This window comes from Mus caroli, chromosome 5 (genome assembly GCF_900094665.2).
Source record: "Mus caroli chromosome 5, CAROLI_EIJ_v1.1, whole genome shotgun sequence".
Lineage (NCBI taxonomy): Eukaryota > Metazoa > Chordata > Mammalia > Rodentia > Muridae > Mus > Mus caroli.
The window spans coordinates 115,552,042-115,569,043 of NC_034574.1; the positions used below are offsets into that span (position 1 = coordinate 115,552,042).

The window sequence follows — 17,002 nt, forward strand, 5'->3', positions numbered from 1 at the left end:
CATACATTTTAATGCTTGGAATAGGCCAGTCTAGACAGATAGACAGCAAGTTAGGGGCTGCTGAACACTGAGGTGACTTTGAAAAGTGGGAGCGATTGCTACTGGGTGTGAGGTTTCTTTTGGGGGTGGTGAAGTGTTCAAAAACTGAGTGCAGTGCACAACATTACACAGATTGAGGGTTGGGGGCCAACTAGATGGCTTGGCAGGTAAGAGTGCTTCTGGTTGAACTCATGGAGAGTTCACTCTGGACTCTGGAGACCAGGTGGTAGGAGACAAACTAAAACTGTCCTCTGGCCCCACAGGAGTGCCATTATAGTGATGCCATGGGGGTGGGGGGAGCTCCACTGGCACACGCCTTTAATCCCAACACTCAGGAGACAGAGGCAGGCAGAGATCTGAGTTTGAGGCCAGCCTGGTCTATAGAGCTAGTTTCCAGGGCAGCCCTGGCTACACAGAGAAACCCTCTCAAAAGAGAAAAAAATATATAGCCCCATTGGATCATATGCTGAAGTTAAGGCAGGAAGACCATGGAAGTATAAAGTCTGACTTCTTTAAACAATTGTTACTCTGTTTCTGTTAGGCAAGCTTCTCTCTCTTAATGGAAGATGGAACAGGAGGCTGCTGTTGTTGGGACAAGAAGGGAAGGAGGGCTCTCTAGGAACAGGAATACAGCTATCTCAAGAGACTCAACTGTGCTCAAGAAAACAGAGCTGGGTACAGGGAGCTCTAGAAACAGTTGAGTAAGCCACACACTGTGCAGAAAGCAACTACAGGGGCCCAACCAAACACTTCTCAGGCCGGATAGCTGCTTTTGAGATGAGGAAGTTCTACACTGCTTAGTTGCATTATAAATCTCTCTTGATTTCTGGGTATATTAGACAACCAAATGTGCCTTTTAATTTGTTTTTCCATAATTTAATTACACGCTGGGACACTACAGTTGATATCATCTTCAGAACAGTTACTTTCGGAGCACTGGGGCTCCGTTGTAAAAGAAGACACAGAAAGGGCCAGTGGAAGGCCAGCGTCAAGTCTCACTGACGAAGGAGGATGAACCTGGAGGACGCTGGTGAGAGGGATGCCAGTTGGAAAAAGACACACAATGCCACCTGCGAGGTGCCCGTGGTCAACGTCAGGAAGATGGAAACTAACAGGGTAGGTAGGTGCTGGCAGGGAAGGAGGGTGCGAAATCTCAAGCGTTCGTTCTTGCGTGATGGAAGGTTTGGAGGGTCGACGTGCCGCCACACGCCCACAGTAAACATCCAGGAAGCAGACGCTGAGAGGCAGGAAGATGTTGAACCCAGAGCTCAGCCCTGCCACCTCAGCACTTAGGAGGGAGAGGATGAGGCCAGCCTGGGCTATTTTGTTTCTGCCACATTTCAAAAGGATTTAAAGTGCAGCACGGATCTCAAAGCCTGAGTAACGACTTGATTTCATTGTCATTATGACTGCTGTGGAAAGAATTCTTAAATGTAATGAACCTGCTCCGTGTTTGTCTTTTTAAATAAATTTTTTTAAACTTGTGATGGAGTTATGGAAACGGGCCACTTGGTTTAATTTCGTGATTGTTTTTACTTCCCGATTCCTACCTGATTATGCAATTCTGGGGGTTACAAATGGAAACAAAAGGAAAAAGTTCACGTGCCAATCTGTTATCTTCATGGTTCTGCACTAAGGAGGAACGAGGAATGTTTCCACTGACATCAAGACTTAAAACCGCTATTTATGTGTACCTGTGCCTCCGTGAGGTTTACGCACGGAGTGTGTGCAGGTGCTTCCAGGGGCCAAAGCCATTGGATGTCCTGGAACTGGAGTCACAGGCAGCAGTGAGCCACCAGACGTGGGTCCTGGAAACTAACTCAGAGCCTCTGCATGAGCCATGTCTCCAGCCCCCACATCAACATCATTTCTGCCGATGCTTTCCTATGTAGTCTGGCTGGCCCTCCGAGGCCCCAGGCAGGACCAGACGCTGAGGGAAATCCTTCTGCCTCAGCTTCTCAGATTCTGGGATTATAATGAGTACCGTCATGCTTCCATAAAAACCTCTCTTTAAGTAAATTTGAATCTGGGGGACTCAGTACTGGGTGAGACGCCTCCTTCGGCGCTGAGAGTGGATACAGTCTTGTACTTGAGATGTACTATTTGAACTGTTCCTATATAAACTTTCCTCTTTCAACAAACCTAAAAGGTCACAGAATCCATCCTGAGGAAAACACAGAATCTTGCCAAGATTAAAAAAGTTGTCACATTGACTCCAAAATGTAACCATTTCCCCCCCAAATACTTGATTCAAGATACAAGCAAAAGGACAGATGTTCCTATTACTCCGGGACAGAAGGTGAACTCTGGAAACAGCCATTTACCATCTTGTGTACATACCACATGACTACTGACTTATCAGTTCTGTGTTTGAACAATAACCATCTACATATTGCTAAATGTCTCGAAAACATGGTAATATCCATTTCTATTAACTTTCTCCTAAGCCTAGTGGGTCTTCTAGTGAAGTATCTATTTTTAAAAAATATTTTATGTTTAGTTACATGTATGTTCATGTGTCTGTATGCACTCACGTGTGTACACATACATGTATACACACAGGTGCCTGCAGAGGCCACGAGATCACAGGACCTCTCAGAGTTGGAGTTACAGAAGGTTGTGGGCTGTGTGATGTAAGTGCTGGGAACCAACCCTGGTTCCTCTAAAGAGCACTAGGGGCTCTTAGCCACTGAGCCATCGCTCTAGCCCCAAATTTATAAACTGTTGGATATATCAAAGTTCACAGGACACACAATCAAAGCAGTTCTCAACCTGTAGCTGTGACTCCTAGTAGGGTTGGACTTCTTTTCGCAGGGGTTGCCTAAGACGATCAGAAAACACAGATCTTTACATTGTGGTGGATAACATAAGCAAATTACAGTTATGAAGTAGCAATTGGGGGAGGGGAGGATGGAGAGATGGCTCAGTGGTTAAGAGCTCTGACTGTTCTTCCAGAGGTCCTGAGTTCAATTCCCAGCACCCACATGGTGGCTCACAACCATCTGTAATGCCCTCTTCTGGTGTGTCTTAGGAAAGTTACAGTATACTCATATACATAAAATAAATACAATTTTTAAGAAAGAAAAAATGGTCACCACACAATGAGGATCTGTACTAAACGGTTGCAGCATCAGGAAGGGTTGAGAACCGCTGCTCTGTTTGTTTAATTGTTTTCTGTGGAAGAGAATACATTTGTGCTTCCACATAGGGTGTAAACTCCCTATAAAGACTAGGGGTTGACTGGGATGGGGGTGCAGCTCACTTGACAGTACTTACCTAGCATGCATGAAACCTCGGTTACATGCCCAGCACGACATAGACCAGGTGTGGCTGTGCACGCCTGCAATCTAAGCACTTGTGAGGTAGAGGCAAGAAGAACAGCCCAAGTTCACACTGAGTTCATGGCTACGTGAGACTACCCCACCTACCTGAAAATAAAAGACTGGGGATGAATCTTTTTAATTATAAAGCTACCTTACATTTTTTCCCATTAGGTTAGCCAAGAAACTGCTCGTTAGGGGGTGTTACACGGTAAGATCTCCCTGGCCAGGGGCCGGAGTAGAAACTACATTTAGCTGGGCAAGAATAATGATACTGTTTGCTGTGAAGGGCACCCCGTCTCATCCACCACCACCATAAGTTACGTAACTCCATCTTTTCAGTGACTTTTGGTCATAGAAAAACACAATGAAGTGATTTGCTAGAGAAGGCCTTGTACGTCCATTTTACCCATATTTCCTGACTGAGCTGCCCATCTTCCTGTGCAGACCGAGGAACTCAATTCTGCTTTTTTATGTGCTTACAACTCAAGAGGAGGGTCAGATAAGGAAACTCTCAGGCACCAAACTCTCAGGACTTGGAATGGCTGACCTCGAGTTCATTTAGGTTAAACCAAAACTGTACCATGGCCCATTCCCAGTTTACTCATTTATTGTCCTCCACATTGTGTGTGTACCATGACTGCACACGGTGATCACACATGGACGCATTTAACAGGACGTATGTGATAAGGTACAGCGTCCTCTACCTTCCATTCGAATACCCATGGGTACCCATAGCTCCACCCGCTCCTAGAGACCTACTGGCTCCTAGGAGATCCCTCTAGTTTGAGACCCGAGAGTGGAGGGACCGTCAGTGTCAGGCAAGAACGTCAATGTCTCTCCGACAGCTGATCTTAAAAGGTTGGCAGAGGACCCGTTCCACGGCATCTCAATGGGAAAGCTCACAGAGTAGCTCAGTCGTCATCGTTCTCTCCCTGGGTGACAGGTCAAGTTTAGGGTCGCACGCACGCTAAGTGAGTGTCACCACTGACAGCTTCAGCATCCGACTTTCAGGTTTGTTTGTTTTTTCATAAAAAATACATTATTTGGAAATATAATACCACTAGCTGCTTTCATTATTTATTAAAAATAGATTTCATAGAAAGAATACTGAGCACGAAGCTGTCGACCTCTGAGCGAGATAATAGGTAACTGGCTTGTCTGGTTGGCTTTTTGAGACAGGCTCTCACTGTGTAGCCCTGGCTGGCCTGGAACTATGTAGATGAGGTTGGCTCTAACTCTTGAGAGCTGGGATTAAAGGCAGGAACTGCCACACTTGGCTAATTACAAATTCTGTAACCCTATGATCCTCAGAGAGATACTGTAGCATTAGCACACCTCGCCTAGGGAAGCCGACAGCCAGCCATGAGGTGCTGTGATGTACAGCTGGAGCCAGTGAGGTGCTGTGATGCACAGCTGGAGGAAATGCACACTGGGACTGGCTTTCTCAGCCACAATTTGGCCCTATTTATTATTTCTATCTTGAAATAGGACGTTCCTTTTAAAAATATTTAAGGGTTTTTGTTTGTTTGTTTGTTTGTTTAAAAGACTCGGTTTCTCTGTGTAGCCCTGGCTGTCCTGGAACTCACTTTGTAGACCAGGCTGGCCTCGAACTCAGAAATCTGCCTGCCTCTGCCTCCCAAGTGCTGGGATTAAAGGCGTGTGGCACCATCACCCGGACTTAAAGTATTTCTTGATCAGTTCTTTGAGAATGATGGACCTGTTTGATATTACCCCTCCCCCACCCTATCCAGATACACCTCCTCTTCTCTACCCCAACAGGGCGCTCTTAACCCTCGGGTCCACCACTTCACCATGCATTCCACGAATGCGCCACTATGCTCAAGTTCCCTTAGAACTTTATTCATTTGAAATTTTAATTGATCACTGTGTGTACGTGGATGCAGTGCTAAGCCGTGGGTACGGTGCTTAGAGGGTTACCTCTGTAGAGGCAATTACTCTTTCTTACCTTGTTCTTGGTTCCGGTGTGATCCAACTCAGTTCGCCAGGTTTGCACGGCAAACATTTCTTACACACTCGGCCATGTTGCTGGGCCTGGGTTCTTTTTTTTTTTGAGACACGGTCTATGTAGTTCTGGCTCTCCTGGAACTTGCTATGTAGACCAGGCCGGCCTCAAACTCATGGAGATCCACTTGCCTCTGCCTTCTGAGTGCTGGGACTAAAGGCGTGCACCATCACACCTTGGCCTACGGCCCAATTTTTTTTTTTAAATCATGTATTCTCTGCTACCTGAACTTTTGTTACACAGAGCACATATTTTTAAGTTTTATTCACCTCACAGTACTGACTCACCCTTAAAAGTGGTTGTTAGTGTGCACATGTGCTGTGCTCTTCAGACTGTCTGAGCCACACAGGCCTCCTCAGGGCTCTCACTCCTTTTGGGGGTTGGCTTATTGTTTTTGAGACATGGTCTTGCCACATAGCCCAATGCTGGTCTCAAACTGCTAATCCTTCTGTCTCGGTCTCCCCCGTGCCGGGCTTACAGGTGGACGCCACCATACATGGCTTCTATGTCCTTAAAAATAGAAAACATTTCTGAGAGATGTTCCAGAGTCACTTAGCTGTAAGAAGCTGTCTATAGGGAGAAGATCGAAAGATTTGAATTATAAGAACCATCTGATACACATGAACAGGGAGGAAAAATACAGGAGTAAAAACAACAACAACAACAGCAAAAACAGCAAACAAAAGCAACTACCACTAAAGGGTGTCCCATCTGGGAGGTCAGTCTGTCAGTAGAGGGCTTGCCCCACAAGTCTATGGGGACCTGAATCTGGCCTGTTGCAGTCATGTGACCTCTGGCCTCAACTTGCATGTGCATTCACTCAACACACATATGCAACCCTCCCCCCACATGACCTCACATGGACCCACACATAACTGTATGGCACGTAAAGAAAAACGATGGAAAGGGTCAGGAAAAAAAAATTAAGATTTTTAAAATGAACACACACTAGGCCTGCCTCCTTAAGTAAACAAATATGGACTCTTGTATCAAAAGATTGAGATAAGATGTACAGGCAGGATGGGAAAAAGTAAAAGAAGCCTTTAGGTCTGTGGAGAATAAACAGCTCGGTGGTTAAGAGCACGTGCTGCTCTTCCAGAGGACCAGGGTCTGGTTCCCAGCACCCGTCATGGCTCACAACCATCCAACACCATCTTCTGACCTCTGAAAGCACCAGATGAACACATGATGCACACACGTGCTAGCAAAAACACTCATACACATAAAATAAGGAAGTCTAAAAATGTTTTAGAAACTACTGGTTAGGCAGGGCTTTGCGTATTTGGGGAAACACCAGACTCTTCATCAATCTGAGGACGGCACGGGTTCCATCTCTGGAAGACACACATTAAACGAGCTTAGAGATACATGCTAACCCCCCAGTTCTGGAACTCCTTCATCACAAGATGATGGGAGATAATAGAGAGGTGCTTGTTCCCATTGAATTCTGACAATACCTACTTGGCCAAGAGAATCTGAAAACAAGAAGAGCTGGAGAATGGGGCCCTTAAAACAGTCAGACCTCCTAAACCACAGTGATGCTTCAAGTCTAAGGCTGAAAGGTTTGTGGGCTTTTGCTTGCTTATTCCATTCCTGGGGATCGAACCCAGGACCTGGGGCACAAAGACTGTACACTTCACCCGTGACCCGTATCCTCAGCCCTGTGTGTAATTTTGGAGAAAGGATGAGAAAGACCGAGGATGTGACTCAGACTAGAGGGTACCTGCCTAGCAGGTGTGAAACCCTGGGTTTGGTGAGGAAAATGTGTATTTTTGAAAAACAACGTTATCTGAAAAACATTTGGCAAACTCCACATTTTTCTAACTTCATATAAAATTCTATCCTTCTGGGGGCCTGCTCCTTATGAAAATTTTCCTCTAAGCACTCCAGATCTCGGGAACATTTTGTAGAACATCTTTATTTTCCTTTTCTGTATCACTCAAATCACAGTTCACAAGTTATGCAATAGGAGGAGTCTCTCGAACCAGGAAAAGGAAACTTCACTGCGTATCCTGCGCAGATCAATCAGCCCGGGCAACCACAAGCTCTTATTTGCTTAATTGGGTCAGTGGAGTGACTTTAGCCACTGCCCTGGTTCAACATCAATACAATAATGGAAATGTACACAGGGCAGCCGCCCGCCATGCGAAGCTTGTTTTTTGTAGAGGAGGAAAGGATTAAACAAGAAACGTTTTCAGCTTTCAAGTTGGGAAATTACAAAGTAAGGCTGATGTAACCATCTGTCATAATTAAATACTGCGGATGAGCCCGGCATCAGATGGGAAGGGCCATCTTTGAAAAGTATCATAGGTATGAATTTTGTGTTGACTTTCTATCCAGTCAAGATCATTTACCTTGTGGCTAACAGCTGACGCAATGCTTGATTCCAAAGCAAACAACAGGGAATTCTTGCGAACCAGCTATCCTTACAATATTACAATATGGCGTCTTTATTTCCACATGCGGTATGGGTGTGCATAGCATCTTAGTAGAAATTAACGTACCGTGTGTGCTGGAGACTGTTGCCCACAACATAACCGTCTCTGTAAATGCTCTGATTGCCCGTAACACACTAGGAAGCCATACAAAAATAGATGATTCTATCCCTGATGACATGCTAAGTAACCTCAGACTGTACTATCCCTGATGATATGCTAGGTAAAACAATAATCAGACTGTAATTCTTATTTGCTTAAAAATAAATACACCTTATCAAGGAGGCTATTTATATCACAAATTAGAACCATGATAAGGGCAGTGGTTAAGAGCACTGACTGCTCTTGTGGAGGACCTGGGTTCAGTTCCCAGCACTCACATGGTGGCTCACGAGTCCCTGAACTAGGAACTCCAACAATCCCATCTGATTGCTGTGGGCACCAGACATGCACGTAGTACACAGAGATACATGCAGGTAAAACACTGACACATGTAAAATAAAATAAGCAAATCTAAACAAAACTTTTAAAGGCCATGACAACAACTGAAAAAGGAATTGCCTTTAAAATATGCAAAATAGCATCTGAGAGGCTGTCACTGTGAAGAGAGGACCAGCCATCCACCTCCACAGGCAAACTGCAGATTCAGTTGGAAGCTAACGTTGGCATTGGGCTGGAAGTTGGACCACTAGGACTTCTACTGCCATCCTGGACGGGTGGTCATAACCTTAGAAGGGGCCCTCGATGCCTCTGACATCTTCTTTAGACCTTACATCAAGCTGCTATGAACTCTGGCTTCAAACCAGACTTCGAAGGCCAGAGAACAAATGCAAAGGGTTAAGGTTGGCTGGTTTTTATTTCTTACGAGCTAAAATATTTTAAAACCCAAGTTCAGCTCAATTTAGACTAGCAAAAGGTGTTCTGATGAAGAACAAATGTGCTCCCTGACTGTATTTTGAAGTAGATGGTTGGAAAGCCAACATAGAGTTTGTGGACAAACAACAGCCCGTCTTTAAAGGCAGAACATACTGCTAGGGGGAAATGTCCTCCATCCGTCCCAGGACTTACGGCACAGAGTAACAAGAATGTTTTTCCATTCGGTGAATTTGCAGTGTTGGGGAGTATTGTGCAGTAGACCCAGGGAGAAGTCCTAAATTGGAAAAGCAGCTGAGTCCAAGGTCATCTCTCTTGTTGCCAAATATATCTTGAAACAAATGTAAGAAGGCCACTTTGCTGAGTGTTATCTGGACATATACAGTTTCAATCAAATTCTTCGAGAAGTGTCAGAATAGAAGCTGAACATTTGTTTGACACGGCCAAGTCCCTGGCAAGTGGTCTTCTTGATGGCTAGGGCTCTCCCTGGCAGTGCTGTGATTGTTCCTATGAAAACTCTCCTGACTCTCAAGGGAAAGAAATCAAGCACTGTGAGACACCAGCTCCCATTTCTTTTTTAAACACAGGAAATCATATAAACTTATAAAAATCTTTCCCACAAAAATATCCCTTTGAGATATTCTGTTCCTTAGCTAAATTCTTTAGAATGATCAAATCTTTTTTCACACACACACAAATCCCAACTGTTACATATAATTCTTTTATAAAAAAGATTGGATGATACCTCCTTAAAGGCTGGGTCTTTGCATTGGTGTGAAAATACCCTCCTCCCCTTAATATAATAAACAGATTAACTGGCTGCCTGTCTATACTGCTCCTCCCAACTCCGCGGTTAAGCCCCAGATGATCACGTGTTCTCTACATAGAGAACCTCCATTTCATCAACAGTCTATAAGGAAGCTGGGACAGATAGAGGACCAAGACCACAGGAGACTTGGGGCTGCCCATCAATCAATCACAGGAGCTGCCCATCAATCACTGGAGCTGCCCATCAATCAATCACTGGAGCTGCCCATCAATCACTGGAGCTGCAGTGCAGAGCTCTCGCCATCTGGTTCCCAGCAGCCCCTCCCTCATCCCCGGTAGGCTCTGGCTTGTACCACAGGATAATTCTCTTCTGGAGGTTTCATACACCCCATGGAATCCTTGCTCCTCTCCAAGTCAGATTCTACACGTGCTTCCAGAAGAGGTGGAGTCATGGGTGTCCCTCTTCATTGGGCGGGCCAGAGATTACTCAGCCAAAAGGGCTTTTCTTCCTTTTGATTTCTGCATTGGTTCCTTAGCGCTCTTAAACCCCAAAAGGATAGCAGTGCCCTCCACCCAACATAAGTCACAAAGTGAGTGTCTGGAAGGCCAGTGGAGTTCTGCTCTCTGTAATACATGTTGATATCTTGAAATAGTGTAGTTTTCAGGAAATCTGGGGTAGTTCTGCTTATTAGCTAAACAAGCACTGTAAGCCATTTCTATTGTGGGCCCCGTTGCTTGTATTCATACCTAGACTTCATGCTTTTCTCCTATGCATGTCACCTCCAGCTCAGTCAGTCCCCATCTCGTTAAGGAAGCCCCCTTGGCTTTTTTTCATCTTCTGGTCTTCCTTAGATCCCTGGTTTTTGATCTTTTCACTTCTTCAGTTTGCCACATCTCCACCCACTTTTATCTCATCATTGCCCAGGCTGGTATTGAACTCCTGAGCTATGGGCCCTCTTGTCTTGCTTCAGCTCCCAAGAAGTAGGACAGTAGGTATAAACCACTGTGCCGGATCCAGATGCTTGGGGGTTTTGTGTTTGTTTGTTTTGTTTTAAAAGCAGAATAAGCATAGATTTAGTTGGGAAAACTGAGAAAGAGCTCTCCAGAGTGGGAGGGGCTTAGGGAGGAATAGTCTAGATGCCTGTTTTGACTGAACTTCCCCAGCACCAGCATATTTAACACCTGGCTATAAGGTCTGGATGTTTACTGATGCTCAACGTATTTTAGGTCTGTTTAATCCTGCAGACACACCTTTTAGTCTCCTGTGCCTTTTCCTATAGTGTAGCTCAGAGGCCCCCTGGTGCAACCTTGAGGCCAAAGGCAGTGCCAAACCATCCTTCTTATTGTATACCGTTTTCTCTATACATTCACACATATGATAAATTTTAACTTAATGACAGTAAGAATAAAATATGATTTAAAATCAGATACTATGATAAAAGTTAGTTCAAGTTTATGACTTATTAGGACGTTTTTCATTGATAAGTTTTGGAGTACAGCTGATCAAATGCAACTGAAGTATCAAAAATCAGATCTGTGGGTCAGGAGGGACTGGTGTACAGAACACAGGAGCTTAACACATACTGGTGTCCCGTTCTCTCCCAAGGCAAGGCAACCCAGCCACACACTGAGATCTCTCATCATTTCCTGAACATGCCATACATATCCTTAAGTGAATTTTAAACTTATCATGGGTGTGCTCTTGTGTTTGTATGTACGTGTGTCCGTGCTCCTGCATGTCTGTATGTGGACTGTGTGTATGGTGCTCCAGGAGAAGAGAAAAAGGATATCAGTTGCTACAATGCTGGAGGTAGTCAGAAGCCTCCACTCAGGTGCTGGGAACCCGAGCCAGGCCCTCCGTAAGAGCAGCCAGTGCTCGTAACTGTAGAGCATCTCTCCAGGCCTTAAATGTTTGTATAGCTTCCATTTTTTTCCCATAAAACTTTCATCAGATTTCCATAAAATCTTAACACAGTCTTGCAAATCTAGACATGCCTCACCTCTTTTTAAAATTATTCCTCAAACCATTCAAAATATATAGCATTACTTTTCTATGTAGAGTCTGTGTGTTTGGAAAATTCCATTTATTGTGTATACAACTTTCATTTCCATAAGGGTTTGAAGGGCCATCTCAGATCACCTGGCTTGGTGGCAAGTCTTTACCTGCTCAGCCACCGTGCCTGTCTGGCTATGAGGTTTTTAGAGCAAAAATGAGGTCGTGCAGATTTTACATTTTGGAACTTAGTAAAGAGTCACACACAGAAGATAATACTTATAGATAAGTAAATATTCTCCAGTTCAGAAAGAAGCTGTGTCTTGGCACTTTTAAAAAAAAAAATGGCAAGAGATGTTTATAAAGTAGTCAAAATAATTTTGGTTGAATAAATGTAATAAGCATATCTTGTAGTCTCACTTATTATGTTTTGTTTTGTTTGTTTGTTTGTTTGTATTTAAAAAATTACAGATGGTTGTGAACCACCATGTGGGTGTTGGGAATTGAACCCAGGTCCTCTGCAAGAGCAGCCAGTCCTTTTAACCACTGAGCCATCTCTCCAGGCCCCAGATCCATTCTTTAACAAGGTCCTCTAAGTTTATGTCACCATACAGAATTTAATGCATGCAATAGTTCAGAAACAGACACCAACTTGTTTACAAATAAGTACTGTTTACAACAGACTCTGCACCAAGGCAGCAATTAAGAACATAGGTCTTGGATGCAGGCTCTGCCACAGTCATCGCCTGGGTCATAGTGTGAAGTCTACCTGGTCTGCCTCATTGTGAGCATCACCTTGCTTCCCCACAGAAACTTCTGGGACTATGCCTGACACACGCCTGGCACTCAGCAACGGTTCATTCCCTTTCTTCTTTATCATGACTGCAGAGCTCTGGGAGATAGTATCTGCTAATTTGTTCCTTTGTTTAGTTAAGTCCATCCTTGGATACCGCAGAACTGTGCCCGAGCCTCTTTAAGGAGGGAGCTGCATTGCAGCTCGTCGTCTTCAGAGCAGGAAGGCAATCTGCTGCAAGAGCAGCAGCAGACCAGCTTTGCGGTGGCTGGCAGGGCTCCCTCGGAGGTCCCTCCAACAAAGGAAGATGCGGGTGAGTCATTCAAGCACCAGAGCCTGCTGTTCTCTGCTGATCTCAAAGCTACCCACCAAGTGCTACACTAAACAGCAACTCACAGGGACCGACTGTCACACCCCGAACTCAAGTGGAAACTTAAGACCTCACTGGGAAGCAGGAATCCTTCATTTCCCCCATATTCTGAATTGTGAATTTCCATAGCAGCAAACCTTAGCTTAGTGACGCAAGGCTCTCTGGTTCTAGAAAGGAAATTGTGCAATGACCAGTGACCAGGAAAGTACTCCCAGTTTGCCAAAAGAGGGAGCTTGGGAGCAGAAAGCACGTGTTTGTCCAGGCCTCTCAAAAAAAAAAAAAAAAAAAAACAAAAACAAACAAACAAACAAACAAACAAAAAAACCCAAGAAAACAAAACAAAAAAAACCCCTACTTATTTGGACTCTGGGTTTTATTTTTTTATTTCTTTTGCAAGGACTGGGTAAGAATAAGCCATATTCTTGCCCAGTGAACTTGCTTTGTTTTTTTAAAGAAGACTGTCTTAAGACAGAAGAGTCAAACATCAAAACACACAGAGCACCTTTAATGATCCATCTCTACCCTCCCCAGACGAAACAGTCACCACATGCCTAGCTGCCACCGCAAACAACTCTAATTAGACTGCCCTCGTTTAGGGGAGACGGAGGGAGGCCTCGGTCAGCATGAGGACAGAGGTAATTACACCGGTGACAAAGGTGCAGCTCTGTCTCTTTCCTGGCTGCTGGAGACTGTCTGAAGATAGTGCAGTACACATGCTTCACACCTCCCACACCACAACAGTGCCCAACTGTGGGCAAGCAGGTTATGGGAAGGCCAGGCGTCGGAGTGGGCACCCATTACCTGCTCCCAGAGGCAAACCCCTTTCTGCCAAGCCAGAGGCATGATGTAAGCACCTAGAACTCTTTGTGGGAACAAACCTGTTATTCACCAGCGCTGGGCGAGGACCTGTGTGAGATGAGGTTTCTCTGAGAAACACAGTTATTTTTTAATATAAACTTTGCCTCTGTGAAGACAGCTTTTTCTGTGTTACTCATGATGCATCCCCCACGCCCCCCAATTCAAATCCAAGAATCCTGCCAATTTACGCATTTTTAGTTTGAGTGCATATATAGCCTCTTATTTTACTCAAAATTATTTTAAAAAATGCTTGTTATCATCTTAGCATTAAAAACTTAAGAAATTCACTTGGAAACTGCATAGACCTTAAAATTTTCCAAAAAAAAAGTATAAATGTCACGCATGCTAAGAATTCAGCAGAATGACAAATATCAATTAAAAACAAGTGTGACTCAATGGCTTGTTTTAGAATTGCTGCCTCCTGAATTAAAGCAAGGCAGCAGCCAGCAGCAGCCTGAAGGGAAAGCTAGCCGGTTCACAGTCTCTGGGTCCTTTCCCTTCATTCTCCAGTGTTCTGAGGTCTTCTAGCCTGCTCCCCAGCACTGCAAAGTGTGACCTTGAATTCAGCCAATTGTAACAGGAAGTACATCCGACTTCTAGATTCTTCTTAAAGGGCATATTTACAGGATTATTTCCTGAACCAATAGTGAGCAAGAGGGCGTTGCCACTGACAGTCAAAGTCCTCACAACAGCTAGCAGCCCAAGCCCCAGAGAAGGAAAGCTGACCGCAGAGGCAGATTCGCAGGCGACATTTTTCTCCTTTATTTGGGCCATCATGTGAAAGACACAATTATTTTCTAAAATGATTAAGTGCGCTCATCAATTAGCCGGTTAGCATATTAACCTTGAAAGAAAATAATGGAGCAAGCTCTTCTTTACTAAGTACAAGCTGTCAAAAACTGTCAGGGTTAGTCAAAGCTTCTTAATGTTCCAATCAAGTCATGGGCGAGTGGAAGGGAAGTCTGCATGAAACCCATTAAGCCGAGTTACTAAGTGTCCAATGTTACGTAAAAGCTATAAATAACTTGTTCTTTTAGAGGTTTTTCCACTTTGCTTTTCTTGAAGTGATAAGGATGTTCTGCTTTGCCTTGGTGTGTAACCCACACACTTGCTCTGCGCAGAGTAAAGGTGGAATGTGAGAATCAATCAGAATCTGAAGTGGGCCTGGGGCTGCCCTTCTCAATTCCAGAACCTAAAAAGAGAATGACGAGTATGGGGCTAAAAACCAGATTAGCCTCTAGGTATAACGACCTTGTGAGGTTTCCTCTGGGGAGTAAAGTGCCTTTCTGAAATGCCATCTAGTCTTTCAAGTATTTGTTACAGAATTCACATTCTGGCTAATGGAGCATTTTATACTACTAAAAACATGCCAAGCCTACAGCTGATCTGACAGGAGCATAATCTACCTTGGTGTCCAAAAATGATTACTGAATTAAGAAGGGTTTCTTTCCATACACATACACTAACACACAGCCTTTCCTCTTTGAGCTTCCCATCTACCAAAGGGAGGAAGGACAATGCTGGGAGTTGACACTGCCCAGAGGGCAAACAAACTGAGGACCAGACTCAGCCACAGCCACCGGAATGCTCATCCTCTCCTTCTTCCCCTCCCCTTCTCTCTCTCTCTCTCTCTCTCTCTCTCTCTCTCTCTCTCTCTCTCTCTCTCTCTCTGTGTGCGCGTGCACGCGCCTGTGTATGTGTTTGTATGTGTGTGTGTACACGGATGTGTGGAGAGCAGAGGTGGACACTGAGATTCTGATTACTAACAAAAAAGCTTTCAAACAAATATTAAGAGTAGATTAAACTTGGGACAAAGAGATCCATGTCTGTATATTTTACACAATACAAATTTTCATTAGATTTTTTTTCAAGGGTAGTTAAAAAGAACTAGCCTACAAAGGACATACTAACAATTTAAAGTCTGGGTTTTTGACTCTAAAGACATTTTGAAACACAGATTGAAGCAAAAATGAAGTAAAAGAGAACACACAAGTTTAATATCTTTCTTTAATGAAAACCGAAGAAATCTTTAAGTATGTAGTCCACATGGAACAGAGGTTGGGAGCACATGAGATTCTTAATTTCACTAGGAATCCTGCGTTAGCTTTCCAGCCTATGTTGCATCTATATTTTATGACAATTTTTATATTTATAATAACAGTCCTCAGGACAATGCAAGTATTGTACTATGAAGTCTACATTTGATGAAAATGAGTGAGAATCCTGAGATGAGACATGAATGTTATAAAATACTTTTAAAAAATCTTGACACAACTATGTTCTTTCAGATCAACAGCCATGACAGGTTGCAGGCTTTATTTCCTTTGCAATCACATGAACATCACAATTGCTTTTCACAACATTAACTGGTTTGTATTTTATAGAAGAGAAAGAAACTAAAGTGAAACTGTAGCGACTGCTGACTTCAGACAACCCTTCTTCAGAGGAGCTCCTAGTTCCTGGAAGAGTCCTCCAAGTCAGAAACGGACTGAGAAGAACACTACTCCATCAGTCCTCACAGCCTGAGAAGCTACGTGGTTCTTAATGGACACATGCTTACATTACAGAGAGCAAACTTAGCCCTTTCCCATAAAACTCAGGAGACACCACTAGACGGCTAAGCTAAACAAACAACGAAAGCCTCTCCTGCAGTTAAAAAGACCTTTAAAACCTCATCTGCCTTCACTTCATTTCCAAGACAACTGAGAAGGGACGGCTAGTCTGAAAGCAAAGGATGAATAAGTCACTTCCGAGAAGAAAACACATTACGCAGATGCGACTTAAGCCCAGCCGACACAGGGCTCAGAGAACCAGCCGGTCCTCTCCGCCCTCTTGAATTACCTGGCCGATGGAAGCTGGGCTTTGCTGCTTTAGAAAGCACTGTTTTTTGCATTCCATCAGTTGTTCAAGATCACGCCACATTTTTGCTTGCTTCATGTTTGGACCATGACTTTCTCGTACAGCTTTCTGTTTTTCCCGGAGTTTCTATCATTAAACAAAACAAAACAAAACACCAAGAATAATAAATTAGTGGTTGAAGAGATTTACTTCTGTCAGAGGAGTATGTTGCAGAGGAGTATGGTATGTTTTGTACATTTCATGAATGTTAATAAAGCAAATATGCTCTCTTCTAAAACTCTTCTAAAACACTAAGAATATTTAAAAGTTATCTAAATTGAAGGTATATGTAGAATAGCCTGACATTAAAAAGGTCAGGAAAAGGGGCTGGAGAGATGGCTCAGAGGCTAGAAACACCTGCTGTTCCTGCAAAGGACTCAGGTTTGATTCCCAGCGACCACATGGTAGCTCACAAATATCTGTGACACCAGTCCACCTTTGGTGTACTTGCATCAACCTAGGCCACCATTCATCCACGACACACTGATTCCCAGCCTCTTGGCTAAGGTCAAGTGTAAGAGACAAACAAAAGTCATGAGAAAAATGGGAAGGGAAGGGAAAAGGGAGAGGGAAGGAAAAGAAAGGAAGGGGAGGGAAAAAGAGGAGAGGGAAGAAAGGGGGAGGGAGGG

At 44.0% G+C, this 17,002-nt stretch overlaps 1 protein-coding gene across 3 annotated transcripts in view; it reads right to left on the reverse strand.

The window, feature by feature from the left end:
* Positions 1-5,659: 5,659 nt before the first annotated feature.
* Positions 5,660-17,002, reverse strand: part of Ift81 (intraflagellar transport 81) — a 73,705-nt gene continuing 62,362 nt past the window's right edge. Inside the window, exons 19-20 of one of the 3 annotated variants that reach the window (XM_021162439.2) lie at positions 16,317-16,460; positions 5,660-5,895 (exon numbers count right to left, since the gene is read on the reverse strand). In XM_021162439.2, coding sequence (XP_021018098.1) covers positions 5,860-5,895; positions 16,317-16,460 — 180 coding nt within the window. In that variant the 3' untranslated portion in view covers positions 5,660-5,859. Of the gene's footprint in view, positions 5,896-15,464; positions 16,461-17,002 lie in introns of those variants that run through there. The other 2 variants (XM_021162438.2, XM_021162437.2) reach the window with 2 other exon arrangements.